At 40.2% G+C, this 14,656-nt stretch overlaps 6 protein-coding genes and 1 non-coding gene across 7 annotated transcripts; 5 read left to right on the forward strand and 2 right to left on the reverse strand.

The window, feature by feature from the left end:
- The first annotated feature begins 170 nt into the window (after positions 1–170).
- PICMEDRAFT_16281 (hypothetical protein) lies at positions 171–4,516 on the forward strand. Its single transcript, XM_019161147.1, has one exon. It carries the CDS (start codon positions 230–232, stop codon positions 4,427–4,429), a length of 4,200 nt encoding a protein of 1,399 aa, XP_019017504.1. The 5' UTR covers positions 171–229; the 3' UTR covers positions 4,430–4,516.
- Positions 4,517–4,870: 354 nt separating this feature from the next.
- On the forward strand, positions 4,871–6,406 carry PICMEDRAFT_16282 (hypothetical protein). The gene has a single exon (XM_019161148.1). The coding sequence runs from the start codon at positions 5,114–5,116 to the stop codon at positions 6,275–6,277; it is 1,164 nt and encodes a 387-aa protein (XP_019017505.1). The 5' UTR covers positions 4,871–5,113; the 3' UTR covers positions 6,278–6,406.
- A 68-nt stretch (positions 6,407–6,474) lies between these two features.
- PICMEDRAFT_16283 (hypothetical protein) lies at positions 6,475–7,683 on the reverse strand (the record flags this gene model as incomplete). The annotated part of the gene is made up of 1 exon (XM_019161149.1): positions 6,475–7,683. A coding segment is annotated over exon 1 (866 nt), but the record flags the coding sequence as incomplete, so codon positions are not given.
- Positions 7,684–8,282: 599 nt separating this feature from the next.
- PICMEDRAFT_72468 (hypothetical protein) lies at positions 8,283–11,441 on the forward strand (the record flags this gene model as incomplete). The annotated part of the gene is made up of 1 exon (XM_019164205.1): positions 8,283–11,441. One exon carries the CDS (start codon positions 8,283–8,285, stop codon positions 11,439–11,441), a length of 3,159 nt encoding a protein of 1,052 aa, XP_019017507.1.
- A 19-nt stretch (positions 11,442–11,460) lies between these two features.
- Positions 11,461–12,493, reverse strand: PICMEDRAFT_16286 (hypothetical protein). The gene has a single exon (XM_019161150.1). It carries the CDS (start codon positions 12,283–12,285, stop codon positions 11,620–11,622), a length of 666 nt encoding a protein of 221 aa, XP_019017508.1. The 5' UTR covers positions 12,286–12,493; the 3' UTR covers positions 11,461–11,619.
- A 37-nt stretch (positions 12,494–12,530) lies between these two features.
- Positions 12,531–14,493, forward strand: PICMEDRAFT_16287 (hypothetical protein). The gene has a single exon (XM_019161151.1). It carries the CDS (start codon positions 12,770–12,772, stop codon positions 14,267–14,269), a length of 1,500 nt encoding a protein of 499 aa, XP_019017509.1. The 5' UTR covers positions 12,531–12,769; the 3' UTR covers positions 14,270–14,493.
- A 75-nt stretch (positions 14,494–14,568) lies between these two features.
- PICMEDRAFT_t78 lies at positions 14,569–14,650 on the forward strand. Its single transcript has one exon. It is a non-coding gene; the product is annotated as a tRNA-Leu (tRNA).
- Positions 14,651–14,656: the final 6 nt, after the last annotated feature.

The raw sequence follows: 14,656 nt of genomic DNA on the forward strand, positions 1-14,656 counted from the left end.
ATTATTAGTTAAGTGTCACGTGATGGGGCCTGCGTCTTCTCACCCTTACTTTTGACCCCCCCAATCGAGAACTGCGAGAAGCGACAAGAGCGTATCGATTAGAAGACATGGATGAAGTTAGTAAAGAATGCCAAATGACAGATAGATCTTTCGGGTGCAGTGCATGTTCTCCGACATTTCAAATCAGAAAGAAGAGTTATCAAAGGCGAATTTTTACTAATTCGTTGGGATGGCTGCTGAATTACGACACGGGTTTCTAAATGACCCGTACTTTCTAGACAACCTACAATCACACTACTATTCACATTTCGACTTAAAAAGAAACACAACGTCTGCCAATCCCTCTCCACAAGATGACACATACAAAATTGCCGATTGGAAGTCTTCAGGAAACAAGAAAAAGACCACAATGGCGGCACTTGTGATGTGCCTGAACTTGGGCATTCCTCCGCCGGACATCATGCGTCCCCAAGAATATCCGTATCTGGAAGCGTTTGTTAACCCATCTACCTATCCCGATACAAAGCTAGCATTGCAGGCGATAGGAAAGCACTTGCAGAGTAATTATGAATCCATCTCCTCGAGAGCAAAGTACAAGCAATCGTTGGACCCCTCGGTAGAAGACCTCAAACGACTCTGTACCTCTTTACGCAGGAACGCCAAGGACGAAAGGATTCTATTCCACTACAATGGGCACGGCGTCCCACAGCCGACGCATTCCGGTGAAATCTGGGTTTTCAACAGGGGATATACCCAGTATATTCCGGTGAGTTTGTATGATCTCCAGAATTGGCTAGGTGCCCCATACATTATGGTGGTTGATACCAACGCCGCAGGTCATGTTATTGAAAACAACAAGAGGTTCATCCAGAAAAGAATTGACGACGAAGCAAACCACCATACCGATATGGCGTCACCATCTCCCGTCAGTGCATATATAGAAAGCATCCAGTTGGGTGCATGTCAAAGTAACGAAATTTTACCACTGAATCCAGATTTGCCAGCAGACTTATTTACGTGCTGTTTGACACGCCCGATAGAAATGAGTATCAAATGGTTCATTTTATTTTCTCCGCTCAGAGAAAAAGGCTATTATGATATTTTGAAAAATAAAAATGGAGTGATTGAAATACCTGGCAAGCTAACGGATAGGCGGACACCTTTGGGTGAATTGAATTGGATTTTTATTGCTGTCACAGACACTATTGCGTGGACATCTCTATCCAGGCCACTATTCAAGAAGTTATTCAGACAGGATTTGGTGATTGCTGCATTATTCAGAAATTTTCTTTTAGCAAAAAAACTAATGCCTGAAGCCGGATGCCACCCGATATCAGACCCTCCATTACCTGACGTTAGCGATCATCCAATGTGGGACTCTTGGGAATTTGCCATTGACCAGATTCTAGGTCAAATGCTTGAGAAAAAAGAATCAGAACCCGCTGTTGTTGATATGACAGACATTCCGCAACTACAAATTGTATCATCTACAAGTGAAACGGAACTTAATGGATCAAGCAAGAAGGCAAAAAGTTCTTCTCTCTCTTCGAACCAAATGCAAAGTGGGTGGAATTACCAACATTGCTCCTTTTTCCAGCAGCATTTAACGGCATTTGAAGTATGGCTCCAATACGGCTCTGCCATCAAGGAACCGCCACAACAATTACCCATAGTTTTACAAGTTTTATTATCTCAGGCTCATAGGTTAAGAGCGTTACATTTGTTATCAAATTTCCTTGATTTAGGACCTTGGGCAGTCTATCTAGCTTTGAGTGTTGGAATGTTCCCATATATTCAAAAGTTATTGCAAAGCCCTTCCCCAGATTTAAAGCCTATATTAATTTTCATTTGGACAAGAATTATGTCTGTAGATTATCAAAATGCCCAGCAAGAGTTAATAAAGGATAGAGGGTATAATTATTTTACCCAAATGTTGACCTTCCAACCTCGACCTTCTCAACCACACATTCAAGGCAATCCCTTGGTCATAGAAAGCCCTGCAGTCAATAACAACGTTACATTTGCGGACCAAAAGGCCATGAGCGCATTTGTCTTGGCCATGTTTGTGAGAGACCACAAACAAGGACAGAAACTAGCCTTTTCCATTGATGTGGTAAAAATCTGTATTAGTTATATTGAGACTTCAGAGAGTCCGTTATTGAGGCAATGGAGTGCGTTGCTCATAAGTGGAATGGTGAAGGAACATCTTGAAGCCGTGGTTATAATTATGAGAAGTGGAGCATTTGCAAAGTTGTTGACTCTGGCCAATGACCCCATCCCTGAAATTAGGGCTTCCATAGTGGATGCATTGAGTAATTTCATATTGCTTTCTAACGAAGGTGATGAACTGGACAACAGCTATGGATTGAGAGAAGAGCTTAACCAACAAGATTTGAAAATGGCTGGCGAAATATTAAACTTATGCAATGATGGCTCGGCATTGATCAGAAGAGAAGTTGTCTGCTTTTTCAGCAGATTTATTGTTAAATATATTGAATTCTTTCTAGTAAGTGCTTTTAGTCAATTAGAGGAAGAAATTACTCTAGTTGACAAGCCTTCCATTATTGATGAGGTTAGAAGAAAATCACCAGCTTATGGATCAATTTTCTCCACTGTGTGGAAAGCATTGTTGATTGCAAGTGAAGACCCTCATGATGAAGTGAAAAACTATGCACAGCAAGTTATAGATTACATTATGCTCAAATTGAATGAATCACAATTAGGTGATGTAGTTGCAAGCATGGAAGACTATCTATTACAAAACCGAAGCAGTGTTGAGAGCAGGGCCGATTCCATAGATAGTAGTCTATTGGTCAAGCTGAATGAAAATCCAAAATACAAAAACATGCAGCCTAACACCATCAAGCAGCTCAATCAAAACAACGGGAAATCCGCTAGAAGGGTGCAATCCCTTAATGTTGATTCAAGGATCAGTGCAGAACTTGAAAACCAGAAAAAGCGTCCTGGCTCAAGTGCTTCCTCGACATATGGATTTTCGATGTCTGACAAGGTTGCTACATTCAAATCTTGGTTACATTCTTTTGGGCTTTATGATGAAACTCGAAGCGAGATATCCAGTGCTAATCGATTAAGTAACCTTCTAACTCAACAGCCATTGGCCATGGAATTTGGGACCAATGTTAGACCAACCACACCCCGGTTCAAGCCAAGGCCAAGAAATAACGGGTATCCTATTTTACCGTTCACTAGTGGGTTTTTGGACTATAGTTCTGAATACTTTCAGGAATCACAGCTAGGCCCAAAGGAAGCTGACGAGCCGGGTAGCGAGGAATACATGAGAAGAATATGGAGAAGGAACAGAAATGAGGCTATTATCGCCACTACGCAGCCGCAGAAGGAGATGGCTACAACTGGAAATTGGAAAAATGTTGTCTCGAGATTAAACAATACAACACAGCCGAAGATTCTACAATTCACACAATTTGAAAAATGGGTTGCTGCAACAGATGAAAGGGATAATATCACCACATTTGACTGGAGTAAAGGGACAGAATTGAGTAAAATATCCAATGGCAATCCTTTTGGCACCAAAATTACTGATTTGAGGTTCCTAAACGAAGATCACGTTCCTTTGCTCATGACCGGATCCAGTGATGGTGTTGTCAAGATCTACAAAAATTTCCACGAAGCTGAAAAGTGTCAGTTACTCACAGCATGGAGGGCTTTGACGGATATAATGCTAACGCCAAGATCAGTTGGATTAGTCACTGAGTGGCAGCAAAGTAGAGGTACATTGCTGGTCACAGGTGATGTGAAAGTGATTAAGCTGTGGGATGCACCCAGAGAAAAGTGTGTCTTAGATATACCTGTGAGATCAACGTCACAAATCTTAACTATGACCTCAGACCAAGTCAGTGGAAACATCGTTATTGCCGGGTTCCAAGACGGATCCATGCGTGTTTACGATCGCCGGATGGACGCCAAAGATTCCATGGTCAAAGTTTACAAGCCAAAAAGTGTTCTTGAAAGATCACCTATTCGTAATGTGCATATGCAACGTGGAGGAATGCGGGAGTTGGTTAGCGGAAGCTCCAATGGATTGGTGCAAATTTGGGATATCAGGAAGGATGATCCGATTGTAAGATTTAGGGCATTTGAGAAAACCATGACCACAGCCTTCATCCATGAACATGCACCTATCATTGCTTGTGCAAGCAAAGAAGTCGACATTTATAGCACAGTGGGTAAACGGGTTGCCAGGATTGTCAATGGAGGATTTATTAACACGTTGAATGGCACTGTTCGTAGCAACAGCTATATCAACTCCTTGGCTTTACATCCTCATAGAATGATGCTGGCTACGAATCACAACCAAAGTGCAGAAATAGCAGTGTACGAATGTCGAGAGAACAATGGCCCGAACGAGGAGTTTTACTCTAGGGAGGAGTTAATCGGTGATTACAGTTAAACTGGGATGTATAGTTGTGTATGTATATAGCCGTTGAAAAGATTTCTATAATCACCCAGGAAATTTGGGCATTACAGGATTTATCAGCATCCGTCTACACTAAGATGTGTCCGCTCGGACAAGATTTGAACTCGGGGTTAGCGGGGATTGATCAAAAAGCCAAGTTTATAACTCTCGAAAGCTTCCTGGACCTGTTATTGACTCAATAATGTCACGTATCCCTAGAATGGTTCCGTATTACCATGGTAGAAACGATGAACATTCTTATACTGATGACTAGGTCACAATAACAACAGCAGAGAGATTTTGCCCCACAGTCCCCCGGAGCTCGGCAAGGCCTGCCGCCTTGCTTCACCTCCGGAAATGGAGTTTATAGCGAACGGTTGAAGTTTTTGCATTTCGGTATTCTCAAACCGGAGGAAGTTCCAACTTTAGGGAAGGGGCTCAAGAACGGAGGGGCACAAGAGGACTCAGCCAGAAGAGGAGGCGATACAAAAGTACAATAGACATTACTGATTTTGGGATTTGTTTGCGGCAGTGGCAAAGTGAAGAAAAGGTTGAAACGGTTTATAAAGCGTATACCGTCACGATTAGTATACAGATCACCTCCCTATCTCGTTAAATCAAGCAGGTTTCCTTCACACAAATATACCAAATAGAGAGAATACACAGTTATAAATCAGCATGGGACTGACTTCAGAAATAGCTGGAGCAATTGAAGAAAATGGGCAGATGTTTGAAAATGGAGCCGAGCTTGAGGGTGGGGCACTGCCCACAAGGCCACCGATGTCAGTGGATTTGACGTTATCACAGAGAATGCTGAGCGCTTGCACTGGTTCCCTTTTAACATCGCTGGTTGTGACCCCATTTGACGTTGTGAGAATCAGACTACAGCAACAAGAACTGCTTTATCCAATTCAAACGCAGGATGCTACGTGTTGCAGGAAGGTATTCTGGGAGCTCTCTACGACTGAAATGGTTGGCTCGTTGAAGGGTAATTTTTGCCAGCCAAATTCCTGTCTCAACGAAGGTGCCAAACTTGATGGAGCATTCCAGGGCCTACGAAAAATAGCTGCACAAGAAGGCATCTCGACGCTATACCGAGGCTTGGGTCTCACTTTAGTTATGGCGATACCCTCCAACGTGGTGTATTTTTCAGGCTACGAATTTCTCAGAGATTCTTCGCCAGTCAAGGATACCTATCCCATGATCAACCCTTTACTATGTGGTTCGATTGCACGTGTTCTAGCTGCAACATCGGTGGCACCCCTGGAGCTGATAAAAACAAGGATACAAGCTGTTCCAACAGGAAACAACAAAACATCGGCGTCTATTTTCAGAATGGTTATCAGAAATTCTCTGCAAGAGATCAAGCACAGTGGGATCTCCACAGTTTTCAAAGGATTGGGCCTCACATTATGGAGAGATGTTCCTTTTAGTGGCATTTACTGGTCGACTTATGAATACATTACCCATGCCTTGAAAACAAGAACAATTATGGACGATTCAAATCATCATATAGGCACAGACACAGCACTGTTTTTGAGGTCTTTTATTGGAGGTTCTTTGGCCGGTGTAACTGCAGCAATATTCACCAACCCATTTGATGTGGGTAAAACCAGAATGCAAGTCTCCTTTGAAGATGATCAGGGTCCAAACTCCCTCGTCAATAGAAAAAAACATAAAAAGTCAATATTTAAATTTATTGAGCAGATATACAAAACTGAAGGATTTTCGGCGTTGTATGTCGGTCTTGTTCCACGTTGTATGAAAATTGCCCCTGCTTGTGCTATAATGATTTCAAGTTATGAAATGACCAAAAAATTCTTCAAAGATAAATCGAGCTAGATTAACAGATCTAGCTTGTCTTCGCCTGATATCAGCGAAGAAGATTGTGTACACTTTTTTGAGTGTACGTATAAAATTTACTAAGCATGGATAATATTCCCTTCTTTCTCACTCTTTTTTACATTACACATATTTTTCTTGAACTTCTTTGTACATAAAATGTAATTTGTAAATAAAGTTATGAATTTTCTTATCATCAGTATTATACATTAATCGTACAAAAGCTCTTATGCAAAAAATTTGGATCTTAATATTCTGTTATATAAAAAAACAAAGAGCATATACAGCAATCATTTGTTTCGGCTTACCTTAAAGAATCTGAAATGGTTGATAGCATAATTCAATCTATGAATTCCACATCTCACTCGAGCTGTCGTTGATTATCGATCCCACAAACTTTGCTCTCTGATCTGGCGGTTGCATTTTTCCGTTCACAAATGTGGCATAATTTTCGGTCGAATCAAAATTTTGAGAATCGTTTGGTATTTCCCTTTGTGCAAGAGGCTGGGTTTCGTTGCCATGAAATTCAGAGTTATTTTTTTTTATTTCATGTTTATGCAGTGTTTTTTTATAAAACGGGCTCTGATAATGGGGAATTTTAGATTCATGCGCAACTTCGTAGTCATAAGGACTATTGAAGAAAATGTTGCGACGCAGGTCTTCTTCTTCGGATTCATACTCGGATAGTTCATCGCTCACGCCAGAAATGTTATTTTGTCCATTTATCTCAAAATTCTTATTTTTTTTTTCAGGCTTTAAGTTCAAGTTATTAAAATTACTGTGGCTAGCTAGATCATGATTTGGCCGCTGAATATACATTGTGCCATATAAATTATTGAAGTTATCGCTTTTTGTCGCATTAATATTTATCTCCGACAAATTTTGATGATAATCAAATACAGGATTTTTGGTCGTAAGCTGCTTCTCATATGACTCTAAATCTAGTGCTGTTGAGCTCACCAATTCATTAATTGACTCATCTCCTCTTTTTATTGCTAGACAATAACCAAATAGTGCGGGTTTCAAACACTTCTTTATGTTATTTTCACAGATATATTGAGAACTGGCGACAGTTGCATAGGAATGGGCAACTTTATCATCATATTTGCCCAAAGTGATAGCATCCATATTTTTTCGTTTAAATTCATCACGTTCCTTTTTGCACTTCATATATTTGTTAAGCTCGGTATTTCTCAATGTTTCTGTACCAGATATAGTCGACAACGCTGTAGAAGCGAGTTCTAACTGCTCAGCAACAGATCTGTTAAATTTATGATGAACTTTCAGAAACTTTTCAACTTCAGAAGCAAAATCGGAAACCTCCTCTGACTCAAAAGTATTAATCCATTCGGCAAATGCCTTTTCAGTATCAAAGAGCTTTTTATTTAGTTGCCTCATATACTTTAAAAGCTTTTGTATTTCAATTTTGACGTTAATAGCGCTGGCTTGCTGTGTGCTTACGGCCCCAATTTTCTCAAGTTGGGGTCTAAATTTCATAAACATTGCTGGAGAATTATCCAGATTTTTCTCAAGAGATTTAAGTGCATGATTCATGCTGCTAAAATCTGGTAAATTTTGGCTTTCCTGTCCTGTCGTTGAGTTACTTATCGGGCTAGGATTCAAAGAGTTACTACATGGCGCTTCAAGTTCAAAAGCTTGTATATAGTGGGTATTTGGTGACATTTTACTTTGTTAGATATGTGACTCTTCTCTCAACATATTATGGCTGAGATAGTTCTCAAGGATAAAGAACTGAACACTTCATTTACAACAACTTCACCGAAAAGGAAACAAAAAAGCCCTAGAACATGTTGCCCCTCTGGAAAAATTACCATTTTGGGATTATTATTGCGTATTTCCACATCTCGACTGCGTAACGAGATAATCGCTGGGAGTCAGAAAAGTTTCAGGGTGTCAGTAGGTTATTCTTGTCCTATTCTGAAGTACTATTGAGTGCAAAACACAAAACATAGTGAATTTTTCCTGGCCCCTGACATTTAGAAGAATGGTGCATTCTTACTTTGAGCAGCAATGCAGCTTCAAAGTTGATTATGCCCCGGCTGTAATCAAAAAATGGAGATCCACAAGAACAAAACTTCAGGTGACCTTGATTGATCAGGAGTCTCCCATAGTTAATGGTTATTTTGCTGTTGCAACAGAGATCCTGAATGATAGTGGCTGCCCTCATACTCTAGAGCACTTATTGTTTATGGGATCCAAGAAATACCCTTATAAAGGATTGTTAGATATCCTTGGAAATTTAGCATGTAGTTCGACTAATGCTTGGACAGCCACAGATCAAACGGTTTATACTCTCACAACCGCTGGCTGGGAAGGATTTAGAATGCTTTTACCTGTTTATTTGGATCATCTTTTCAATCCGACACTTACCGACTCAGCCTGCTATACAGAGGTTTACCACGTCGATGGAGAAGGTAAGGAGAAAGGTGTTGTTTACTCGGAAATGCAGGGTATCGAAAATCAGTCATGGTTCATCCAGAATTTAGAAAACCAGAGGTTGCTGTACAAAAATTCAGGCTACAAGTCAGAAACTGGTGGTTTAACCAAAAATTTGCGTACTCTCGAAGCAGACACCATTAGAAAATATCACGCCGATAACTATAGGCCGGACAACTTATGCATCATTGTTACTGGTTCTGTTGAAGAAAAAGAGCTGCTGGAACTCATGGCAGATTTTGATTCACAACTCCCCTCTGCTCCTGAAATCCCAAGTAAGAGACCATTTGTCGATACTCCTCAAGATGGGCCTCTTGGTGAAACTATCATCAAGCAAGTTGCATTTCCCGACAAGGATGAAAGTTCTGGTGATGTCATTTTCTCGTGGATAGGACCAGATTCTAGAAATACTGTTTTGGATCAAGCCATTGAAGTATTGTTACGCTACTTAACATCGTCTTCGGTAGCACTACTTAATCAAAGATTCGTTGAAAATGACGATCCCTGGGCTTCTGATACAGGGTATTCTACTGAGAGCTATATACGTACTGCGATGACAATCAATTTCGATAGTGTTTCATTTGACAGATTATCTTCCTTGCCAGAAAAAGTACTAGTTTTGTTAAAAGAACATTGTGATGAAGATAAATTAGATTTGGTGAGATTGAGAGACATGGTTGAACAAGTCAAATGGAAGTTTGTACATAGATGTGAAAAAAGTCCAGAGCCTTTCTCCGATATTGCTATTTACGAATTTGAGTATGGTGAAGACATTCAAAAAGACTTAGTTACTTATTGTAAGACTTTAGATGAATTTGATGAACTTATGAAGTGGGATATTTCCAAATGGGTGGACATCTTCAAAAAGTATTTCGTTGAAAATCATGCTGCAATTGTTATAGCTGCACCTTCTGCAGAATTATATGAGAAGAACAAAGAAGACAATGAAAAAATGCTAGAAGACAGAAAAAAAGCCTTAGGTCCTCAAGGTTTAAAGGATCTTGAACAAAAATTGCAGAAAGCGCAAGAAGACAACAACAAAGAGATTCCAAAAGAAATACTTGCTCGTTTTGACGCTCCAGATCCTTCAAATGTAAAATTCATCTTGACCGAATCGATCGGATCAGGCTCAAACAAAGACGTTACAAACAAAGCTTCTGAATCTGTTTCAAAAGTTGAGAATGACACTCCAAAGGACTTTCCTATGTACATTCACTTTGAGAACTATGAATCTAACTTTATTTCTATTGATCTCCTATTTTCCTCTTTTGAGATTCCAGAAAAAAGTTTACCTTTGTTAAGCGTTTTTGAAGAGTTAGCAAAATTGGCTATTGTTGCTGACGATGGTACATTGGTTCCGTACGAAGATGTTGTCAAGCAACTCAAAAGAGATACCATTGAGTGTCATTTTGGTAATTCTTTCAACGGTAGATTCAAGGAATTCATGTCTTTATCCATGGTTGTCAAAAGCCAAGATTATCAAAAAGCAATTGATTGGTATTTAAAGTTACTACTTAAAACAAAGTTTACGAAAGAAAGGGTAGTAGTCATACTAAATAGATTGTTGAAACAACTGCCTGATTTGAAAAGATCAGCCGGCTACATGCTAAACTACTTATACAATAAACACTACTATACTGATAGGTCTTACCTGAAATCGGTCGAAGTGATTAGAAATGAAGACTATTTGAGAAATCTGTTAAATCGTATTGAAGAAGAAGAATTCGAAAATATTGAGAAGGAACTAAACGAGATTAGGGAAAGTTTGTTCAAATTGTCAAACATTAGAGTTCTTGTTTTTGGTGATATAAATAAGCTTGATAAGCCTGTTTCTGCTTGGAGTAAATTTGTTCAGGCATTTTGTCCTAGTGGTAAGTTAACTGATATTCCATATCAAGAAAAAGTTTTCTCCAGAATCGGTCATTCCAAATCAGAAAATTGTTACATTATATCAACTCCTGGTATTGACACAAACCTTATGAGATTGATTACTAAAACAACGACGTTTGATTTCACTTCAGACGATGCTTTTAAGATTCTCCTTGCTGCGGAGTATTTGCAAGCCGTTGAAGGACCATTCTGGAGAGGTATCAGAGGTGCTGGATTGGCTTATGGTGCCAATTGCTATGATAATCCTGCTCTAGGAGAACTATGCTACACTATATATAGAGGAGTGGATCTACAAAACTGTTACACAGTGGCCAAAACGATTGTTGAAGGATATGCTAGCGGCCAAACCCCAATTGATGACAGTCTTCGGAAAGGAGCAATCAGTGCTTTTGTCAACAAATTGGCGGACTCCCAGTCGAATTATTTTGATACCGCAAGTTGTCAGTTCTACGATGATGTATTAGTTAAGCGGGGACCAAACTACAACAAGAAGTTGTTGGAGAAGCTTTCTAGTATTACAAACGAGCAGTTAATTGAAGTTTTCAACAAATATTTTGTCAATCTATTCAATCCCGAAAAAAGCATATGTTTCATAAGTTGTAATACAGCAAAGGCTGCTGAGATCGGGAAGTTCTTCACAGATCAAAAATACAATGTAGATGTTGAGAATGTTTACGTTGAGGAAGCAAGCGATGATTCATGCGATGAGGGAAGCGAATCTGATGATGGAAGTCAAGGAAGCTCTGATTCTGACTCTGAATCTGATTCCGATTCTGAATCTGAATCTGATTCCGATTCTGAATCTGAACTTGTTTAGAAGGTTATTCGTTGGATATGCAAATGTGTATGCGCTTAACTGTCATATAACTAATAAGTATTGGAAAGATTTTGCCATGAAGACATTATATAAGTATAAAGAAATGAATCGTGATATAAATTATAGGTTTTAGGCCATTGCCTTGCAAAACATTGCGTTTATGCAGCAGAGAGGGGCTCTATTTTTTCTTCTCTGAGATTATTTGGTCGACATTAAGACCAGTGTACTCTGCAATCGTACTTTTGGTCTTCTCGAAAAAACTCGAAATCTCCTTCACGCCTGCTTCAGAAGATTCAGAAGTCTTCTTCACCAAGTCTTCAGCTTTGTTAATCAGGTCGGTCTGCGTTGTATAGACGTCGGGCAAATTGTCTCTTTCGGCTTTGTCTAGGTATCCAAAGACGTTGCCAAAAGTGTAAGGGAAGAAAAGCTTGAAAGATAGAAGACCGCATGCAAGAGGTGAGACAAGCTTCAAAAAAATGTTTCTCTTTCTTGCAAGCACTGAACCAAAAAGTCCGCCGGTAAGAACATATAAAGCATTTGGAAAGAGCTCTTCTCTCTTGTTGTGCAACGAGCTTAACGTTGACGTCACTTTTCTTTCGGTGTCAAAATATTCCTCTGATTTCTCAATGTATATTTGTTTGGAAAGGTCAAAGTACTTGAGAAGCTCCTCTCTAGCAACTTTCAGTTTGGACTCTAGAAAAGACTCTGCAGTTAGCTCTTCTTGGACTAGTTTCGGAACCTGTGGCTCACTTGGGGTGCCGACTGCCGCAGCGACCTGGGTTTCTTCATTGTAAAATGATCTTTTTGGCCCCTCACACTTGACATTTTGGCAGGAATTGGCCATGTACATTAATGTTGTAGAGGAAATGGCAAAACCTGTCTGGGTATATCAACATTTCGTGGAAAACTAGTTAGTACTCAAGCTCAGAAAGTAAATCCTAACTTGCTGAAACACTTGATCTAGGCAGTTCAACTTACTTTGAAAGAGTTCGACAGCATCGTGATTTGAACTGTTGTGGTAGTTGCTACTATTACTGCTGCTCTTTGCTAGCTGCACTGCAATTGCGCCAAGTTTGGGCAAGAGGGTGTACCCCCATGCCTCTTCGTTCGGCTCGTCATAGTGATACATTGGTCTAGGGAGAGGGGACAGCCCGCACGTGTTCTCTGCCAATCGACGCGACGGTGGGCTTGACGGGCTGGCTGTTTTTTGACAGGATAGGAATAAAGGTGGATAGGACACTCCGGACATGAAAATCTTCTGGAACAGAAAAACAGAAGGAAATTCCCATTGGCAACGACAAGTTGAACAAAAGACTTTCTAGGCAACAATGGGATTTTTGAAAGGTTTGAAGAGAACGGTTTTTGACCAGAGCTCAATTGTACCAAGTGCCCCTGCGGCACCGCAAGGTAAACCACCTTCGGAAAGATCTATATATCAATCGAGAGAGAACTTCGGGGTTAATTTTGGATCACTATTCGTATTAGAGAAGTACATTTTTGATGAGATGTATATTGATGGTACTACCGTTGAGTTGGATGCAATTGCCAAATACGTGGAAAAAAATGGTGTCGACAACGCCCGGAGCAAGATGGAGGCGCATTGGACCAGCTACTGCAGTGACGATGACTGGGCGTGGTTGAGAGATAGAGGTATCCAGTCAATCAGAATTCCTCTAGGCTACTGGACTGTTGCCGATGGTGGATTTACTAAAGGCACCAGCTTTGAAAAGGTCCGTCAAGTGTATTCAAATGCGTGGAAAATCTTCAAACAGTACTATGTCGAAAAAGCGAAACAGTATCAAATATCTATTCTGGTAGACTTACATGCTTTGCCAAAAGGGGCAAATACAGGGGATCACAGTGGCGAGTGTTTCAAGTCTGCAGGCTTTTGGTCCGACAGTTCTTGCATTAACCGGGCTGTTGATGTCGTGACCTTTATCGCAAAAGACTTGAAGAACTATGATAACATATCAGGTATTCAGATCGTCAATGAATCCGTGTTTGATAACAACCCAGTCGGACAAGAAAAATACTACGTTAAGGCAACCAACGCCATCAGGAATGAGAATGCTGACATCCCTATTGTAATCAGTGATGGCTGGTGGGCAGACCAATGGGTAAAGTTTTTACAAAAGTCATCAAACGGAGACATAGGAAGCCTCGGGGTAGTCATTGATGATCATGTTTATCGGTGCTTCAGTGACGACGATAAAAAAAAGAACGTGGACCAACTAATCAACGACCTGGATTCTTCCGTTCTCGCCGGCTTATCAGCTGAAGCAGACTTTATAATCGGTGAATACTCTTGCGTGCTAGATTCACAAACTTGGGACAACTCACAAGGTGCAAACAGAGATGACAAAGTCAGAGAGTTTGGAAATAAAGAAATCCAGACATTCAAAAACAGGGCCAAAGCAGGGTCTTATTTCTGGACTTATAAGTTTCAGCACGGTGATGGTGGGGAATGGGGGTTGATTCCCATGATGAATAAAGGATGCATTCCTCCAAGGAATAGAGCCGTTACCCTACCTTCTCAGGAAATTTTTGAAAAAGCGTTTAACGAGAATTTTCAAGGGCACATGGATTATTGGCAATCTCAGAACCCGAATGAAAAATACGAAGGTTGGCGGTATAAAGAGGGTTTTGTCACTGGTTGGAATGATGCTCTGGAATTTGCCAAGTTTGGTAATTCTCGTATAGGAAGAGTGGTGGCCTGGAAATCTGCACGTAGAGCAGAGCACATTAAAGCAAGGGGGAAAAGTAACTTTTTATGGCAATGGGAAGCTGGCTTTCAAGAAGCTTTGGACAGATTTAGCTCCTGCTGTTGAGAAAGCTTTTTGGTAGCCAATTTTAATCACATGTATGATACTTGAGCAACAGCACTTATCGAGTTTACCATTTTTTACACCTCTGTTGGGTTGAGTTTTTTACTGAATGTAAGTCTATTAGGAATTTATTTGGAAAATTGATCTCATGTGTAATTTTTTGAAATACACTGAACACTTCAACCATGTTTAACAAAATGTTACTAAATTTAGAAAACAATTACGTAGTCATTATTAATCCAAATAGTATCACGTGAGAATATGCTGATATAATTTGGTGCGAAACAAAACCTTCAACATTTGTGGGTTTGGCCGAGTGGTCTAAGGCGTCACGTTTAGGCCGTGATATCGTAAGATGCAAGAGTTCGAACCTCTTAGCCCACAAATATT

This window comes from Pichia membranifaciens (genome assembly GCF_001661235.1).
Source record: "Pichia membranifaciens NRRL Y-2026 unplaced genomic scaffold PICMEscaffold_3, whole genome shotgun sequence".
In the NCBI taxonomy this organism is placed as follows: Eukaryota; Fungi; Ascomycota; class Pichiomycetes; order Pichiales; family Pichiaceae; genus Pichia; species Pichia membranifaciens.

Bases quoted from the DNA above. Each gene is read 5' to 3' on its own strand.
- PICMEDRAFT_16286 (XM_019161150.1), bottom strand. From the start codon at position 12,285: ATGGCCAATTCCTGCCAAAATGTCAAGTGTGAGGGGCCAAAAAGATCA.
- PICMEDRAFT_16281 (XM_019161147.1), top strand. From the start codon at position 230: ATGGCTGCTGAATTACGACACGGGTTTCTAAATGACCCGTACTTTCTA.
- PICMEDRAFT_16282 (XM_019161148.1), top strand. From the start codon at position 5,114: ATGGGACTGACTTCAGAAATAGCTGGAGCAATTGAAGAAAATGGGCAG.
- PICMEDRAFT_16287 (XM_019161151.1), top strand. From the start codon at position 12,770: ATGGGATTTTTGAAAGGTTTGAAGAGAACGGTTTTTGACCAGAGCTCA.